The following is a 19,229-nucleotide window of genomic DNA, read 5'->3' as shown; positions in this document are numbered from 1 at the left end:
TTATTTTTTTGTGTATAAGGGTGAGTGTTTTATACTGGATTCTTTGTGTGATGGGCAGCCAGTGGAGGTCTTTGAGAGTGGGAGTGATGTGTGAGGAATTTCTGTGGTTGGTGATGATTCTGGCGGCGGCGTTTTGTAGGACTTGGAGAGGCTTGATGTGGATTTCCGGAAGTCCAAGGAGGAGGGAGTTGCAGTAGTCGAGTTTTGAGAAAATAATTGATTGCAGTACTGTGCGGAAATCATGCGGTTGGAGGAGAGGTTTGAGTTTTTTAAGTGTTTGAAGTTTGAAAAATCCATCTTTGATTGTATTGGAGATGTGTCGTTTAAAGTTGAGTTGGCTGTCGATGGTAACTCCTAGGTTTTTTGTGGATGGTGTGAGAGAGGTTCTTGATGAGTTTGGCATCCCCGTGTTGTTTGAGCTTCCTGGATCGTTTGAGGGGGTGCTCTCGAGGGGGGAAGAGGGACGGTCGTCCTGGATGTGAATGATTTCTGTTTTAGCTTGGTTGAGGCAGAGTGATAGTTGGGATAGCAGTTGTGATAGTTTTGAACTGAGTTTGTTCCATCTTTCCATGGTGAGTTCAATGGATTTGGTTATGGGGAGTAGAATTTGAATGTCGTCTGCATAAACGAAGAAGGTGAGGTTGGCATCTGAGAGGTATTTGCATAGTGGAAGGAGGTAGATATTGAAGAGGGTCGAGGATAGTGAAGAACCTTGAGGGACGCCATGGGTGAGGGGCACTTGGGAGGATTCAGATGAGTTTGTCTTGACAATGAAGGATCTGTTAGTGAGGTAAGATTTGAACCAATTGAGTGTAGTGTCTTGCAGACCGATTTCTTTAAGCCTGGTGAGGAGAGTTCTGTGGTTGATGGTGTCAAAGGCAGCTGAAATATCGAGGAGGATCAGGAGGAATGTTTTGCCACTGTCACGACCTCTGAGGATGGTGTCAGTGAGGGTGAGGAGGAGAGTTTCTGTGCTGTAGAATTTTCTGAAGCCGTGCTGTGTTGGGTGAAGAAAATTGTGGGCGTCAAGGTGGTCTGTGAGTTGATTGTTGACAGTTTTCTCGATGATTTTTGCTAGGAATGGGAGGTTGGAGACTGGTCTGTAGTTTGCAGGATCTGATTTGTCAAGTTGCGGTTTTTTGATGATTGGTTTGATGATGGCATTTTTGAGTTTGTCTGGGAAGATTCCTTGCTCGAGAGATAGGTTGATGATTTGAGTTATAGGTTTGGCAATAATCTCTTTGATGAGTTTTAGGGTTTTGATGGGGATGGAGTCTACAGGGTGGGAAGCTGGTTTGGTTTTTTTGATGATGGGTTCAATTTCTGTAGATGCAACGGGTGTGAATTGGGTCCATGTGTGGGTGGATGGAGGGATGTTTGTTGAGTCGTTGTGGGATTGGGGAATCTTGGTAATGATGTTGTCGACTTTGTCCTTGAAAAATTGAGCTAGTTTGTCACTGGAGATTTTGTTGGAGTTTGGCGTTGTGTCATTCTGGATGGGGTTGGTGAGTTCTTTGACGTATGAGAAGAGGGTCCTCGGGTTGAATTGGTATTCATGAATTCTAGATGTGTAGAAATTGCGTTTTGCTGTGTTGAGGTCAGCTGTATATTTGTGAAGTAGTGTTCTGTATTTGTCTTTCAGGTTTGGTGTAGGTGTTCGTCTCCATTGTTTTTCGGTTTGTCTCAGTGTTCGTTTGGATGTTTTCAGTTCAGGGGTGTACCAAGGAGCATTTTGTTTGGTAGATGGTCTGATTTCCTTTTTTATTGTGGGGCATAATGTGTTGGCTATGTCAGCGTTGATGGAGATCCATGAGTTTGTAGCTGAGTTGGCATCATGTAGGTTAATTGCTTTTAGTGCTTCCGGGAGCATCTCTGCTAGGTCTTCACTGGAGCAAGGTTTGGTGTATTCAATGAAGCAAGAGTCTGCTTTCGCTGTGGTCGATTGATGTTGAAGCTTGGCTTGAATGAGGTAATGGTCGGACCATGGAGTTGGGGTTGTAGTGGGTGGTTCAGTTGTAGATATTTTATTGTTAATGAAGATTAAATCAAGGGTGTGCCCAGATTTCTGAGTGGGGGTGTTAATGATTTGGGAGAATCCGAGGGCAGTCATGGTGGATAGGAGCAGTTCGCAGGTGGGAGATGGTGGGTGGGTGTCAATGTGGAGATTAAAGTCTCCTAGTATGATGGCTGGTTCTTGTAGGTTGATGTGTGTTGTGATGGCTTCGACCAGGGGGGATAGGTTGTGCTGTAGGCAGCCAGGTGGAGCATAGAGGAGAAGTATTTGAAGATGTTTCGATTTAAATAGGTTGGTCTCGAACTTATAGCCTCTTTCAGCCAGCGGGCTATCGTAGTCTTAGATGCCATAAGAACATGCCATACTGGGTCAGACCAAGGGTCCATCAAGCCCAGCATCCTGTTTCCAACAGTGTCCATCAAGCCAAGTACCTAAAAACTAAGTCTATTCCATGTTACTGTTGCTACTAATAGCAGTGGCTATTTTCTAAGTCAATTTCATTAATAGCAGGTAATGGACTTCTCCTCCAAAAACTTAGCCAATCCTTTTTTAAACCCAGCCACACCAACTGCACTAACCACATCCTCTGGCAACAAATTCCAGAGTTTAATTGTGCATTGAGTGAAAAAGAACTTTCTTCGATTAGTTTTAAATGTGCTACATGCTAACTTCATGAAGTGCCCCCTAGTCTTTCTATTATCTGAAAGAGTAAATAACTGATTCACATCTACCTGTTCTAGACCTCTCATGATCTTAAAGACCTCTATCATATCCCCCCTCAGCCGTCTCTTCTCCAAGCTGAAAAGTCCTAACTTCTTTTTGGACCACTCCACAACACAAAAAGATGATCAGACATACGAAACTTTTTATAACGTCCAGATAACACAGCAAAGCCCTGCGAACATCCAGCTTCCTTAGGTCCCTAGAAAGCAGATCCGACCGGTCCACTTCCAAAAAGGAAGGGAGCTCCACTGATTGATTCAAATGAAAAGAGGAAACTACCTTTGGAAGAAAGGAACCGTCCGTAAGGAGACTCCAGAATCAGAAATTCTCAAGAAGGATTCCCTGCAGGATAACGCCTGAAGCTCCGACACCCTACGAGCAGAAGAAATAGCCACCAGAAAAATCAACTTTAATGTGAGATCTTTTAATGTCGCCCTTTTCAGAGGCTCAAAGGGCGCAGCACACAGAGCTGTGAGAACCAAGGTTAGGCTCCAGGAAAGACAAGGGTGTCTGACCGGGGGACGTAAGTGCTTTGCTCCCCAAAGGAAACGAGCCACATCCAGATGTGCAGCTAACGCTACCCCCTGTATTGTACCGCGTAAACAACCAAGAGCTATTACCTGCATTTTCAGGGAGTTACATGATAAACCTTTGGATAGTCCGGCTTGTAGGAAACACAAAATATCAGACACAGACGCCCGGGTAGGAACAACCCCTCGTTCCACGCACCAAGATTAAAAGACTTTCCAAACCCGGATATAAGCCAGGGAGGTGGGCGTTTTACAAGATCTCAAAAGTGTAGCCATTACCGCGTCAGAATAACCTTTGCGCTTCAGACGCTGCCTCTCAAAAGCCATGCCGCTAGACAAAAGCGATCCGCCTCTTCTAAACAGATGGGCCCTTGATGTAGAAGGTCCGAGAGATCCCGAAACCACAGGGGCCCTGCTACCGCTAGATTGACCAGATCCGCAAACCATGGATGTCTCGGCCACTCTGGAGCTATGAGGATTACCTCTGCTGGGTGGAGCTCTATTCGCCTGAGCACTTTGCCGATCAGAGGCCAAGGCGGAAACACGTACAGCAGGATGTTTGTCGGCCAGGGAAGAACCAGGGTATCTACACCTTCCGCTCCTGTCTCCCTGCAGCGACCAAAGAAGTGCAGGGCCTTGGCATTCTTGAATGTCGCCATCAGATCCATGCTGGGTGTGCCCCACGTGCCGCATATGAGTCGAAAAGCCTCTTAGGCCAATTCCCACTCCCCGGGATCGAGACGGTGACGACTGAGAAAGTTTGCGTGAGCATTGTCGACACAGGCTACGTGAGAAGCTGCAAAGCTGACTAGATGCTGCTCCGCCCAGCTTATCAACTGTTGAGCTTCTATCACCACTGCTTGGCTCTTGGTCCCTCCTTGGCGATTGATATAAGCCACCATGGTCGCATTGTCGGACAGAAACCTGACCGACTTCCTCTGGAGGAGTGGAAGGAAAGCTTCTAACGCTAAAGACACCGCTCTGGTCTCCAGACGATTGATCGACCACTGAGATTCCTCCTGGGACCATAGCCCCTGCCCGGATTTCCCCAGACAAACTGCTCCCCAGCCGGAAAGGCTGACATCTGTGGTAACCACTGTCCAAACTGGCACTACCAAGAGAACTCCACGGGTTAAGTTGTCCGAGAGGAGCCACCAATCTAGACTGGATCTTACAGAATCCTTGCGAGGAAGGGGCAGGTGAAATTGCTCGGAGTCTGGGTTCCACCAGGAAAGCAAAGCTGATTGCAAAGGACACATATGAGCAAAGGCCCATGGCACTAACTCCAGAGTGGAAGTCATCGAACCTAGGACCTGCAAGTAATCGCTTACTCTGGGAGGATGTTTGGACAACAAGTCTCGAATCTGTCCCTGCAGTTTACAAATGCGGCCTGTGGTAAGGAAAACTTTTCCCTGTTGCATGTCGAACAGAGCTCCCAGGAATTACAAGGACTGGGAGGGTACCAGACGACTCTTGGCAATGTTGACCACCCAACCGAGCGACCGCAATAGCTGAAGCACTCTGTGGACTGGCAAATGGCAAAGCAACTCCGATTTCACTCGAATCAGCCAGTCGCCCAGGTATGGCTGCACCAAAAATCCTTCCCTTCGTAGTTGTGCTGCCACCACAACCATTATCTTGGTGAAGGTCCTGGGTGCGGTGGCAAGTCTGAAAGGCAGAGCTCGAAACTGATAATGATGACCTAGGATGGAAAACCTTAGGAACTTCTGGTGGATGGCCTGGACTCAGATGTGTAAATACGCTTCAGTCAGATCTAGTGATGCTAGAAACTCTCCCTTTCACACCGAGGCAATGACGGATCTCAGAGTCTCCACGCGGAAGCAGGGAACCCGAAGGCATCTGTTGACTCTTTCGAGAATGGGCCGGAAAGCACCCTCTTTTTTGGGTACCACCAAGTAAATGGAATAGCAACCCCTCTGCTGTTCCGCTGGAGGAACTGGTGTAATGGCGCAGAGCTCGAGAAGGTGCTGCAATGTATCTCGTACTGCCCGACGTTTCTCCTCGTAAGCGCATGGGGTGACCAGGAACCGGTGCCAAAGGCGACATGCAAATTCTTTTTTTTTTTTAATTGAAAATTTTTATTAGAAACATCATGAACAAAAATATGTAACATTGTTAAGTACAAATGGGAAGTACAATAAACACTGAACAAAAATGAGTTTCTATGGCGACATGCAAATTCTAAAGCAAAACCGTGCATTATCACTGAGAGGACCCACTGGTCAGACGTCAATTTGGTCCATTCCTTGTAAAATAGAGACAGTCTGCCCACTACGACCGGCCCCGAGGAATGAACCGGCCTCATTTCATTGTGGAAACTTAACTCCCGGAGCAGACTGGGGGTTACCGGGCCTGCCGAAGCGCCACCCATGAAAGGACTGAGACCAATACTGCTGTTTGTTTGAATTTTGCCTAAAAGAGGAACTGGAAAACCGGGACATTCGAAATCTTCGATTCCCACGGAAGCGAGACCTAGAAGGAAGAGAGCCCCTTGACTTGGGTCTATCCTCAGGCAGTTGATGAACCTTATTCTAATCATGACCAATAAGTAGCTTGCCCTTGAAAGGCAGAGAGCCCAGCTGAGCCTTGGAAGAAACATCCGCAGACCAGTTTCTTAACCACAGAAGCCTATGCGCAGAGACAGCCAAAACCATGGACCTGGCAGATGTCTGCAAGAAGTCATAAAGGGCATCAGCACTATAAGCGACCACAGCTTCAAGACACCCTGCCTGGAGAGCTTCCCCCCCTGAAAGAGAGTCGCTGGCCTGTAGCTGTTGCACCCAGCGAAGGTAAGCTCTCAAAGAAAAAACTGCTACACATAGCTGCTCGGACTCCAAGCGCTGAGACCTCAAATATTTTCTTGAGCTGAAGCTCCAGCTTTCAATCCTGTAGATCCTTGAGGGCCGTCACCCCAGTAACCGGGATGGTGGTCTTTTTGGTGACAGCTGATACAGCTGCATCCACCTTGGGAACTCGAAGGTGGTCCAAAGCTTCCTCTGGCAGAGGATATAGCTTGTCCATTGCTTTACTGACCTTCAACCCTAGATCAGGGGTGTCCCATTCTCTGAACAGCAAGTCAGTGACTGAAAAATGAAAAGGAAAGGAAGTTGTCGGACCACGCAGGCCTAACACCACGGGATCAATAGACCCAATCTGGGATTCTTCTTGTGAAGCCTCGATGCCTAACTCCCCCAAAATCGCGGGGATAAGCGGGCCAAGCTCCTCCTTTCTAAAAAGGTGGACCACCTTTGGATCGTCACCCTCCACAATATGGGACCCGCGGACAGAATCCTGTTGCTATTCTGTATCCCCGTCAATCCCCCGTGGAGGCTTGGATGGCAGGTTCTGATCATCTGGATCGGAAACCTCACAGGAAGAATCCATGTCCGTATGGGGTACTTCAGCTTGGAGGACCCAGCGCCCTCCTTAGGTTTGGACCGCTTTCTGGAACTGGAAATTGGCACCGCGAAAGAAGACTTATCTGCAGCCTGCCTTTTTCTTGACTTCCTGGCCTTAAAGGCCTTATGAAGCAATAAAATAAACTCAGAAGAGAAGGAGGACGAAGAGGAGGAGTCTGAGGCCCCCTCAGGGCTCTCCTCCGTTGCATCCGAGCCATGCCCCGCTGATTTGCCCCTTCCCCCCGGGGGCCATTTGCTGCAGGGATAAAGAAGGCGGGAGAACCCCTCCTCCGCTGCGGCTCGCATCGCCGACCTAATGGTGTCCAAAATGGCATCTGTTCCCGCACTTAGCGGGAACGGATCAGGGGAAGGGGGCTGCGATCCTCCGAGCCCTTTAGAAGCCGTGTGGGTGAGATCTACAACTTCCCCAGCGGCTGTGGAGGTTCCCTCCCACCCCGGGGAGACAGGACGAGCAGAGGCTGTCTCAAGAAAGTTGCGCGCCGAGCCGCACACCAGACATGCTGTTCTCCGCAGCATCGTTGAGGGAAAGAAAAAAAGACTGAGTTCGGCGAATCGGCAGCAGCAGCGATGGAAGGGCGAGTCCGAACAAAGAAAATAAAGGCTTTTCTTTTTTTTTTTTTTTTTAAACTTATCCAGCAGTCCTTTATGGGTCCTGGTCCTTCTGGGGTGAGTGAGCCGGGCTCCCGGTATCACACCCAGCGCTGCTTCAAAGAGGCAATAGGGCCCTCAACCCCTAGCCTCAACTGCCTCAAGCACAAGGGGGGACGGTCCCCTCAGGACCTGGCAACCCCCTGGGAGGCTGAAGAAAGTGCATTAGACGTGTCGACCCCTGGTTGCGTTTGCCCGTCCTGAAAACTCTGAACCCAGCGCAGACATGCCCTTTGCATAAAGCTGGAGCAAATGATGGCCCGCAGCCCCACGGTGGTCCCCTCAAAAATCCTTTTGAGATGAAGCTCCAACTTCCGATCCTGAACATCCTTAAGGGTTGCGGCTCCCACAACTAGAATAGTGGTCGTAGTGACCGCGGAAACTGCCACATCAACCTGCGGAAGCGCAAAAAGCTCCAAGGTTTGCTCCGGCAAGGGGTAGAGTTTCGACATCGCTCTACCCACCCTTACCCCTGGGAATCTCACTAACCCTGGGCTGCACAGACCTATGATAAGGAAAGGCGGAAGGAGGAGCCCTAAGGCTATCTAGGACAGGATCCGCCCCATCCATCTCCGGAACCTCCTGAGGAGCTTTCAACCCCAGCTCCTCGAGAACTTGAGGGAGCAGAGGCTCCAACGCCTCCCTCCGGAACAAACAGAGAATTTTGGGGTCATCATCATCCTCCGAAACCAAAGGGGTCCCCATGTCATCTCCCTGATCCAAGTCCAGGGGCCCCTGATCATGTGCTACCGACACTGCCGCTGCCCCCCCTAAGTCCTCTGCTGTCCCACCCAGGCTTGGTAAACGCAGGACCCCCAAGTCTCACGACCGATTAGACCCCGAATCAGCACCCGGAGGCTGAAGGCACGGACCCCAAGGTGACAGAGGCAACTGTTTAGCCTTGAACCATTCTCCCCGAGGCAAAAGAGAAAGAAACTAAACAAAAAAAATCAAACTGGCACGACCAATGGGGGGGGAGGGGGGGGGGTCGCCCCAGAGCCTTACCACTCAGCTGTCCTTCAAAACTTTACTAAAAAAAAAAAAACAGCAGGGACGTTCCTCTCCTAAAGCTGAGAGGAGCTGTCCAGCTCAGTTCAACCACAAGCCAAACAAGGAGAGAAACCCCTGAAGAAGAAAAAGGGAGCTGAAAGCTGCTAGACCGGCCTCGTGAGGGGAGGGATCTGGACCACCAGATTTATACCCCACGGAACCAAACCCCTGGGAGGAAGGCTCACCCGAAAAAACAAAAAAAGGCAAAAAAAAGACTGCAGGTTTATGCACCAGCCATCATCTGCTGGAGACCGAGAAATACTGAACTACTGCAGGTGGCACCAGGGCTGATCAAGCAGTGTCAGCGAAGCTTTTCTCTGTCTCCATCTGCTGGCAGGGATGAATAAACCCAGGAATCTGGACTGATCCAGGTACTACAGGGAACCAATTTTCCTTTCCTGAACATACCCAGATCAGTTCAGACAAGTGGGATGAACCAAAGCACCCCTACACCGGGCGGGAACCCAAAAGACATGCGTGCAGTTGCATCTTCCTGCGCCCGCACAGCCAATCGGTAATGTCTGGTGAAAGTATGAAGCGGTGACCATGCCGCTGCCCTACATCTCTCTTGTGGAGTAACCAGCTGACACTCCGCCCAGGAGGCCGCCTGGGCCCTTGTAGAATGGGCTCACAAACCCACGGGCGCCGCACGACCCTTACAAATATAAGCGGAAGAAATAGCGTCCTTCAACCCACGCGAAAAAGTAGCTTTTGAAGCTTTAGCTCCTCTATTAATACCCCTGAACAGGACAAAGGTGATCCTAGATACTGCAACAGAGTGATGTGCAAACGTGTGCAACGACTTCCAGGTCGCTGCTCTGCATATCTCCTGGGGAGAGACGGACTGGCTTTCTGCCCAGGAAGCAGCTTGAGCCCGAAGCGAATGAGCTTTGATACCATCCGGAGGTACACGACCTACCCCAATATACGCTGAAGAGATTGCTTCCTTTAGCCAACGAGCAATGGTGGTTTTAGAAGCCTTGTTTCCTCTGTTGGGACAAAGGACTAAAGTCCTTTGTCCCAACAGAGGACAAAGGACTTTAAAGTTGGGACTAAAGTTATCCTCTCCTTTTTTCTTCTCTTCTCCCAAGTTTTAATTCCCTTGTTATTTGTAACTGCTCACTTCCACAGGTTACACTGTTGTTCATTGTACACCCCTGTTATATGTAAACCGGCATGATGTGATTGTATCATGAATGCCGGTATATAAAAATCTTAAATAAAATAAAAATAAATAAATAAATAAAAGGACAAAGAGGTGGTCCGATAAGCGGTAATCATTAGTAACCTCCAAATAGCGAATAAATATGCGCTTGACATCAAGTCGTCTAAATTCTCTGGGGTCTTTGTCCGTAAAAGATGGAAGTTCCACCGTCTGATTCACATGGAAAGCGGAGACCACCTTCGGCAGGAAAGCAGGTACCGTGCGCAAAGATACTCTGGAATCAGAGAAACGGAGGTATGGCTCTCTACATGACATGCTTGAAGTTCCGAGATCCTTCGAGCCGAACAGATAGAGACTAGGAAAACCACCTTGAGAGTGAGATCCTTGATGGTAGGCTCCTGTTAGCGGCACGAGAGAAAATGGCCAGTGAGAATCCGGAGGACCAAATTCAGGCTCTACGATGGGCAGACACTGTGAACACCCGGTGGCTTGACGTATTTCGTTCCCCGCAAAAATTGTACAATGTCAGGATGAGACTAAAGAGAAGCTCCATCCAAGAGATGCACTAGGGAGCCAAGGGCCACCACCTGGACCCTGGTCAAAAAATACCAGTCCTTGACGTAGAAGATTCGGTAGCTGTCCCAGTCGAATAGGTCCGTCCACTGCCATATTGACCAAGTCCGCAAACCACGGTCTGCGGGGCCATTCCGGTGCCACGAGAATTACTGACCCTCGACGGACTTCTATTCTTCGGAGGAAACACGTAGAGTAGAAGGTTTTGAGGCCATGGGAGAATCAGAGCATCCACTCCTTTCGCGCCGTGCTCTCCTCTGCGACAAGAAGCGCAGAGCTTTCGCGTTCTGCAGAGTGGCCATGAGGTCTAGATGAGGAATTCCCCAGACGGAATATCAGCTGAACCGCTGCGTCAGACAGTTCCTACTCTCCGGGATCTAAGCGTTGTTGGCTTAGGAAGTCTGCCTGAACATTGTCCACTCCCGCTATGTGGGAAGCTGCTAGCCGGGCAAGGTGGAGCTCCGCCCACATCATCAATTGTCCGTCTCCCGGGATACATGACGGCTTCTTGTTCCTCCCTGACGGTTGACATACGCTACTGTCGTTGCGTTGTCGGAGAGTATCCGTACCGCTCTCCCCTGGACTAGGGGAAGGAAATGCTGCAATGCTAGACGAACCGCTCTGGTTTCCAGACGATTTATCGGCCATTGTGCTTGCGCGGACGTTCATCGACCCTGAGTCGACAGTCTCTCGCAAACTGCCCCCCAGCTGGAGAGGCTGGCATCCGTGGTGAAGATCACCCACTGAGGAACCTCCAAGTCCACTCCTCTCAATAAGTGATCTAGACGGAGCCACCAGAGCAGGCTGTCCCTGGCCGAGTATGGCAACGGGAGTCGTGCTTGAAACTCCCGAGATATGGGTTTCCAGCAAGAGTAATGCACTCTGTAGAGGAGGCAGATGTGTGAAGGCCCAAGGAACTAAATCTATAGTGGAAGCCATAGAGCCCAATACCTGGATATAATCCCATGCCGTGGGGAGTGGAAGGCAACTGAAGCGCTGAACTTAAGCGAATAGAGCTTGTGCCCGGTCCCGACGAAGGAAGACCTTGCCCAGACTGGTATTGAAATGCGCTCCCAGGAAGTCCCAAGCCTACCCACAAAGCAGGCCACACCCTCAATCTCATTTTCACGAACTCCGGCATCACGCACTCATCCCCTCCGGTCTGCACCCCAGTCCCCTGGTCGGATCACTCACTAATCTCCACTACTTTTTCAATAACAGAAACCCGTAACCTTCACCCCCCTCAATCCCCGTTTCCATACAGAAGATCTTGCTCTTCTGATGACCTCAGCTTCCACCTGGCTAAAGAACTTCCACACCTAAACCTCTCAGATCCCAACTCAGCCTTATCTTCCTGGAGCAATATCACAGAGGAAATAGCAAATAAATTATGTCCACTTTCAACAAAAAAACTCAACCCGAATTCTACAAAGAGACAACCATGGTTCACCAATGACTTACGGAAACTCAAACAAATCCTCAGAAGAAAGGAAAACCTATGGGGCAAAACCCCTTGTCCCAGCACACTTTCCAACTACAAATCTGCCCTCCACCACTACAGGAACTCTACCCTAAAGGCAAAAAGGGATTTCCACGCTCACAAGATTCACGACCTTACCTTCGACGCAAGAACCCTCTTCTCCTTCGTCTCCGAACTAACATGACCTAACACACCATCTATCCCCAATGAACAAGCACAATCCAAAGCTGATGAACTAGCCCTATTCTTCCAAAGTAAAATCACTAATCTCTTAGCCCTCTTGCCACCTAGCCCTACCCCGCTGACTAGCTCCTACCTCCTACTCAACAAAAGAATCTCACTGGATTCGTTCGAACCTACCACGGCCTTAGAGATCCAATCTCTGTTACAGAAAATGAAACCTTCCTCCCATCCCTTCGACCTAATACCGTCAAAACTTCTCCTGCTAGTACCCGAAACCATCTCCAAACCACTCGCGGACATTATAAACTGTTCCTTAACACAGGGAATCTTCCCTGACGCCCTAAAAACTGCCTCTCTTAAACCACTACTAAAGAAGCCAGACTTGGATCCCAAGAATCCAGACAACTTCCGCCCAATCTCCAACCTGCCTTTTGTAGCAAAGATTTTGGAAAAACTAGTCAATTCACAACTCTCTAACTACCTCGAAGATCACGAAATACTACACCCCACACAATACGTGTTCCGCAAGGCCTTAAGCACTGAAACCCTACTCTTATCGCTAACAGACCACCTCATCATGGGCCTGGACAAAGGACAATCTTTCCTACTAATACTACTGGACCTGTCGGCAGCCTTCGACACTGTCAACCATGCCACCCTCCTCAACCGCCTCTCGGACATTGGAATAACAGGCTCTGCTCACACATGGTTCAAAAGATTCCTTTGTAACAGAGGTTACAAAGTTAAAATCAATAATAAAGAATCCCCTCGCTACAATTCCCCACAAGGAGTTCCTCAAGGCTCCTCACTATCCCCAACTCTATTCAACATATACCTTCTTCCTCTATGCCAACTGTTAACTAACCTACAGCTAACACATTTCTTATACGCTGACGACGTTCAAATTCTGATACCCATCAAAAAATCTATCACAAAAACCCTCAAATACTGGGAAAACTGCCTCCAAGAGATCAACGGACTCCTCGCAAACCTAAACCTGATTCTAAACTCAGCCAAAACGAAACTCCTCCTCATTACCCCCGAAAACAGCAACTCCCCACAAATTGCTCCAATTAACACCATTGTTACACAAGCAAGAGACCTAGGGGTAAGAAATAGACAAACACTTGAATCTAAAAACTTTCATTAACAATACAACCAAGAACGGCTTCTACAAGCTGCAGGTAATCAAAAGAATGAAGCCACTCTTACACTTGCATGACTTCAGAACAGTCCTACAATCTGTAATATTCTCCAAGATAGATAATTGTAACTCTATCTTACTAGGTCTCCCGTCCTCATCCATCAAACCCCTTCAGATGCTCCAGAATGCAGCAGCCAGAATCCTTTCAAATACCAGAAGAAGAGACCACATCTCTCCCATTCCAATTAATCTACACTGGCTGCCAATACACTACAGAATCCTACACAAGTCCTTCACCATCATCCATAAATTCATCCACTCCCAAACCCCTCTCAACCTCCAAATCCCCCTCAGTCTACACACATCATCCAGACCCAGAGAAGCCTACAAAGGATCCCTGATTGTTCCCCCAACTAAATCTACACTCCATATTGCACTCAGAAACCGGGCCTTCTCTACAGCGGGCCCCGCTCTTTGGAATACCTTACCACCTGATCTTAGACTTGAACCTTGCTTATTGACATTCAGAAAAAGGCTTAAGACTTGGCTTTTTAAACAAGCCTTTCCCGAGCCTAATACCCAGGGAAGACCCTACCACAAACAAGCCTCTCCAGAGTCTAATATCCATTGAGAGACCTCACTGCACAATGTAAATAATATCCACAAAGAGACATTACTGCACAATGTAAATAATCCACCTCTGTAAAGATTATATTATTCTTGTCTATTCTTGTCTCCTTCCTCCCCCATTTGAACAACCCTGTTATAATGTAACTTCTTTTGCTTCCGCTGCACTGGTTAAAAGAACAAAGTTATTGCACCCCCTGTTATTTGTAAACCGGGATGATATGATTGTATCATGAATGCCGGTATAGAAAAGCTTTAAACAAACAAACAAATAAATAAATAAAGTCTATCGTCTGCGAGGGAGCAAGACTGCTCTTGGGTAGGTTGATGACCCATCCAAGGGAGCGGAGGAGATGGAGAACTCTGTCAACCGCTCGCTGGCACAGATACCTGGACTTCGCTCGGATAAGCCAGTCATCCAGATAGGGGTGCACTAGGATCCCTTCCTTTCGTAGTGCCGCCGCAACGACGACCATCACCTTGGTGAAAGTGTGTGGCGCGGTCGCCAGACCAAAAGGCAGAGCTGAAACTGGAAATGCTGGCCGAGGAGCTTGAAGCAGAGATAGTGCTGATGATCCTGCAGGATAGGTATGTGTAGATAGGCCTCTGTCAAATCCAAGGAAGCTAGAAATTCCCCCTCGTGCACCGCCGCTATCACTGAGCGTAAGGTTTCCATCCGGAAATGTGGAATACTGAGGGCCTTGTTGACCATCTTGAGGTCGAGAATTGGACGAAAGGATCCTTCCTTCTTGGGGACCACGAAGTAGATGGAATAATGGCCTAACCCTTGCTCCTCCAAGGGCACCGGGAGAACAGCCCCTAAGTCCAGGAGATGATCTAGCATCTGGCGAACTACGCACTGTTTGTTCACTGGTCCGCAAAGGGAGAAGACAAACCGGTCTCTTAGGGGCCGAGCAAATTCTAAAGCGTAGCCGTGCCTTAGAATATCCAGGAAGTGGTGATTTTGACCCACTCCTCGTAATAGAGAGACAGCCAGCCCCCTATCCTGGGCGTTGAGGAGTGGGCCGCCAATACTTCATTTGGAGGACTTGGAGGGAGCCCCTCCCAAGAGGTTATCCCTGGTTGTTCTTCGTCCCCGAAAGGAATAGGACCAGGACTGCGACCTGGAGGAGGGCGTTATCTGGGGGACTATCCGTGATTGGCGGAAACGACAAGGACCCCAGAACCGGGTACGAGTAGCACTGAATGTCCTGGAACCCCGAAGATGATCTTCGGGTAACTTGTGTACCTTATTCTCACCAAGAGACTTGATGAGTTGGTCCAGCTCCTCTCCAAATAGTAACTTTCCTTTGAATGGCAGGGAGCCGAGCTGAGACTTGGAGGAAATACCGGCCGACCAGTTGAGGAGCCAAAGCAGGCGTCTAGCCGAAACTACAGAGACCATAGATCTGGCCAATACCTGGAGTAGATAGTAGAAAGCACCTGCTCCTTACGCTATCACCGCTTACTGGGGTTCCGCTTGCGTGTCTCCACTGGGGGTAGCTCTTGAGTAGTGAGTAGCTGTTGTACCCATCTGAGGCCTGCTCTTTGCATAAGAGAAATACAGACAGCCGCTCTGACCCCCAAAGCTGAAACCTCAAAGACTCTCTTTAGGTATACCTCTAGCTTGCGATCCTACATATCTCGGAGAGCTGCTCCCCCAGTGACTGGAATAGTCGTTCTTTTCATGACTGCCGACACTGATGCATCTACCTTGGGGACCTTGAGGAAATCCAAGGAGTGGATACAACTTGTCCATCGCTCTGCCGACCCTCAGAGAAGCTTCCGGAGTATCCCACTCCCTGGACAACAACTGAAGGAGCATAGGATGAAAAGGAAATGTCTTAGCTGGTGGGCGTAGACCCGCCAGGACGGGATCACCCTTTTTAGTCGTCGTACCGGGTCCTGAGGTGTCTTGTGGGGCCTCAATGTCCAGTTCGTCCAGTTCATGGGGAATAAGGGGATCTAACTCATCCCTCTGAAAAAGATGTAACACCCAGGGATCATCACCCTCTATTTGCAGCACAGGGGTCTGGTCGATAGCTGGATCCTGAAGAGTGGGATTGTGAGCGGGAGGGTGAGAAACTACCCGTACCCGGGAGGACCCTTGTTGCGTGGCCCCCGATGCTTGAGGGACTCCTCTTCTTGTAGATCCCAGGGGGAGCATTGGTCCTGAGCCTTGTGGGAACCCTGGTGATTGGAGGGGTGCCCCAGCATTCCCAGATTGATCCAGCCTAATCACCTTGGAGGGAGGAGGGGCGGAGGCCGGGTCCATCCTAGCTAAATAGGCATTATGGATCAAAAGAATAAAGTCTGTGGAGAAAGGCTGTGGGGGAGGGGGGACCTGGGGGTGGATTCTCAGAAAAGTGCCCCGACGGTGTTTCTGAATCTGGGAGGTTCGCAGGAGTTAGAATCGGCGGTGCCAAAGGAAATCCGCAGTCTGCAACTGAATCTGATTGCGTCGGAGCAGGCAGTGCAGGAGACAAAATGGCTGCCGTTCCCATGTCGGACGGGAACGGGGCCAGCCTTGCTGAAGTCGTGCGTGCACAAGCGAGCGAAGCAGAACGCCCTTCTTGGGCTCGAGGTGCCTTCCCCGCCGGGGAGACACCTCGCACATAGGCTTTCACGGGAGAGCCACAAACCGGGCTCTCCATAGGCACAACATCTCGCTGGGCGCAGCATCGGAGGGGAAGAGAAATCCTGCGCAGCAAAAACCCTCCGGAAACTGTCAGCAGCCACAAGCAAAGCCTGTGCTGGCAAGGTAAATAAACTACCAACTCTGAGAGAAATAGAACAGAGGAATAGTGCCTCTCTATGAGGAAAGGCTGAAGAGGTTAGGGCTGTTCAGCTTGGAGAAGAGACGGCTGAGGGGGGATATGATAGAGGTCTTTAAGATCATGAGAGGTCTTGAACGAGTAGATGTGACTCGGTTATTTACACTTTCGAATAATAGAAGGACTAGGGGGCACTCCATGAAGTTAGCATGGGGCACATTTAAGACTAATCGGAGAAAGTTCTTTTTTACTCAGCGCACAATTAAACTCTGGAATTTGTTGCCAGAGGATGTGGTTAGTGCAGTTAGTATAGCTGTGTTTAAAAAAGGATTGGATAAGTTCTTGGAGGAGAAGTCCATTACCTGCTATTAAGTTCACTTAGAGAATAGCCACTGCCATTAGCAACAGTAACATGGAATAGACTTAGTTTTTGGGTACTTGCCAGGTTCTTATGGCCTGGATTGGCCACTGTTGGAAACAGGATGCTGGGCTTGATGGACCCTTGGTCTGACCCAGTATGGCATTTTCTTATGTTCTTATGTTCTGTTAGGGCTGCTCTGAGGAAAACGACATCTCAGAGCAGGGAAGGGGGGGGGGGGGAAGAGGTTGACCACCAACGTGCACCCCAAGTAAATTAGGACTCCTGTGGAAAGAAAAAGCTACAGAATTTACCCCAATGCGAAAGGAAATACATAGACAATTTAGAAAGTACCAAAGTTCTGTCTGCAAGTTTCAGAATAATTGAAACTAAGACAAGCTCTTTCACAGTTCCTATCTATTTTTTTTTTAAATATGGTCCATCCAAAGAAAGAAAATCTATTAAGATTACAGGGGGACCGCAGGTGCCACTTTCATCTGCTGGAGTCAGAGTAATAGGAAAGGGATGCAGAGCGTGCTCCAACCTATAAGGGGGCCGTCCTTACAATTGTGCTCTGACTCCATCTGCTGGAAGGGGGAGATAACCCACTATCTGGTACGTACAGGGAATATCCAATCTTCTTAGATTCCTCTTCTCTTATTTTGTTTGGTTTTTTTCTCTAACTTCAGACTGCAGGTTTGCACCTCTACCATCTCTGCTGGAGACAGAGAAATACAGAGGGACTGCAGGTGGCACTCTCGGTTATGTAGCAGTGCCTCAAGGTTTTTGTGCTTTGCCTCCATTTGCTGGTAGGGATGCATAAACCCACTCGTCTGGACTGATCTGGGTTTGAACAGAAGTGCTCTTTAGACTTGTTCAGGTATTATATAGCAGACAAGTTTGTATGAGCCCAGCTTTAGGACCAGGACTTCAGACTAAATGAATGCAGCTATTACACAATTGTCTGACACTCTGTGACCCACAGATGACTGGAAACAGGCCTGACTCCAACATCTGACAGTTTTATCCAATCAGATCACAAGACAGGAGTGGTCTACTCAGCTGCACAGCCAAGGAGGGCCTCACCGACAACAAAAAGGTGCAGTTCCCCCACATTGCCAGCAGATGGCAATGTTCCCATTGGACTCCCGTGAGAGCCAGCCTGAATGGTGCCAGTCATCTCTCACAGCAGCACAAGGAGCCGCGTCCAGCTCCTGGCACAAGCGGACTCCAGGGATCTCCGTACCAGCACATCTGGAAGGGGTGTGGATAGCGAGGATGAAGATGTGGTGCAGGAAGTCAGCAACCATCAGCAAGAGCCTGGAAATGGAGCCTGACCAGCTCCACAACCCAAGTTTTGCTCCTATTCTACTTGCAACCTGTAATTTTGTAATTTTTTTCTTCCTTTTATATTAATCACTCTGCACATTACTTGGCAACACGGGCAAAATTGTCATGCCAATAAAGTTATCAGAAATTGACCGTAATCTGTCCTCTGAGGACCAATCCAAGGCCAGAACTTACCTCCTCATAATTCTGTGCTTCCACACCATGCTTCATGTCTAAGATCACCAGCTGATCCGGAGTCCTCCCGGTGCCTGCAAACAGAGGCAAAAAGCCAAGATACTGAAGCCCTCACATCCAGCAGACAACTCCCAGTACCATCCCAGCTCAGCCTGCAAGCCCCAGCACTACCCAACGCTGTGCTCTGCTGCACAGAACCACCCAGCCCAGCCCCTGCCCCCAGCCTCCTCCAACATACCCCACCCGTGTGCAGTCTCACACCCACCCCACGCGCTCCCTGCCCCCTCACTCCTCCAACATACCCCACCCGTGTGCAGTCTCACACCCACCCCACGCTCCCTGCCCCCTCACTCCTCCAACATACCCCACCCGTGTGCAGTCTCAGAGCGCCCACCCCACGCTCCCTGCCCCCTCACTCCTCCAATATACCCCACCTGTGTGCAGTCTCAGAGCGCCCACCCCATGCGCTCCCTGCCCCCAGCTCCCTCACCCCCAGCAGATGCTCCTTTGTGCCTAACCCCATCACCGTCTCCCCACCCAGAAGCTTCCCCACACCAAGTCTTAGCAGTCCCCTGCCCCACACTGGAATTCTTCCAATGAATACTGGTCACATCCTTGCACCATCGTAACCTTCTCCCACATGCACCATCAGCACCAGTATAACCCCTTCCCCCCAGCTCTCCACCAGAATCAAGCAGCAGAAACCCTCAAATCCCCGCCAGGCCTCCAGAATTAACATTTTAGCAGGCCCTATGGTCCAGGAGAGAGATGTCGGAGCCCTCCCCTGCGGGGGCTGTGCTACCATCACGTGACAGGCGAAGAGCCCCTAGTGGCGTCTTTAGTGAACAGCAGAGGAGACGGGCAGGGGAGCTCTCACGTCTCCTCCAGCCATGAACAGCAGGACCCTCACAAACAGCAACCCTTCAGTTTCATTCTGGCCTTCCTACTGCTGGGGACGGAAGCGGGAAGGGTTTGCAGGTATTGTGACAGTTTTCA

At 49.5% G+C, this 19,229-nt stretch overlaps 1 protein-coding gene across 1 annotated transcript in view; it reads right to left on the bottom strand.

The window, feature by feature from the left end:
- TMED10 (transmembrane p24 trafficking protein 10) overlaps nucleotides 1-19,229 on the bottom strand; it is a 46,152-nt gene that overhangs the window by 10,300 nt on the left and 16,623 nt on the right. The window contains exon 3 of the mRNA XM_029598405.1: nucleotides 18,234-18,307. Within this exon, the coding sequence (XP_029454265.1) occupies nucleotides 18,234-18,307 (74 nt within the window). The remainder of the gene's footprint in view (nucleotides 1-18,233; nucleotides 18,308-19,229) is intronic.

Source organism: Rhinatrema bivittatum, chromosome 4 (genome assembly GCF_901001135.1).
Source record: "Rhinatrema bivittatum chromosome 4, aRhiBiv1.1, whole genome shotgun sequence".
In the NCBI taxonomy this organism is placed as follows: Eukaryota; Metazoa; Chordata; class Amphibia; order Gymnophiona; family Rhinatrematidae; genus Rhinatrema; species Rhinatrema bivittatum.
Note: the sequence above shows the minus strand (reverse complement) of the source record. Positions and strands in the feature narration are given on the sequence as shown.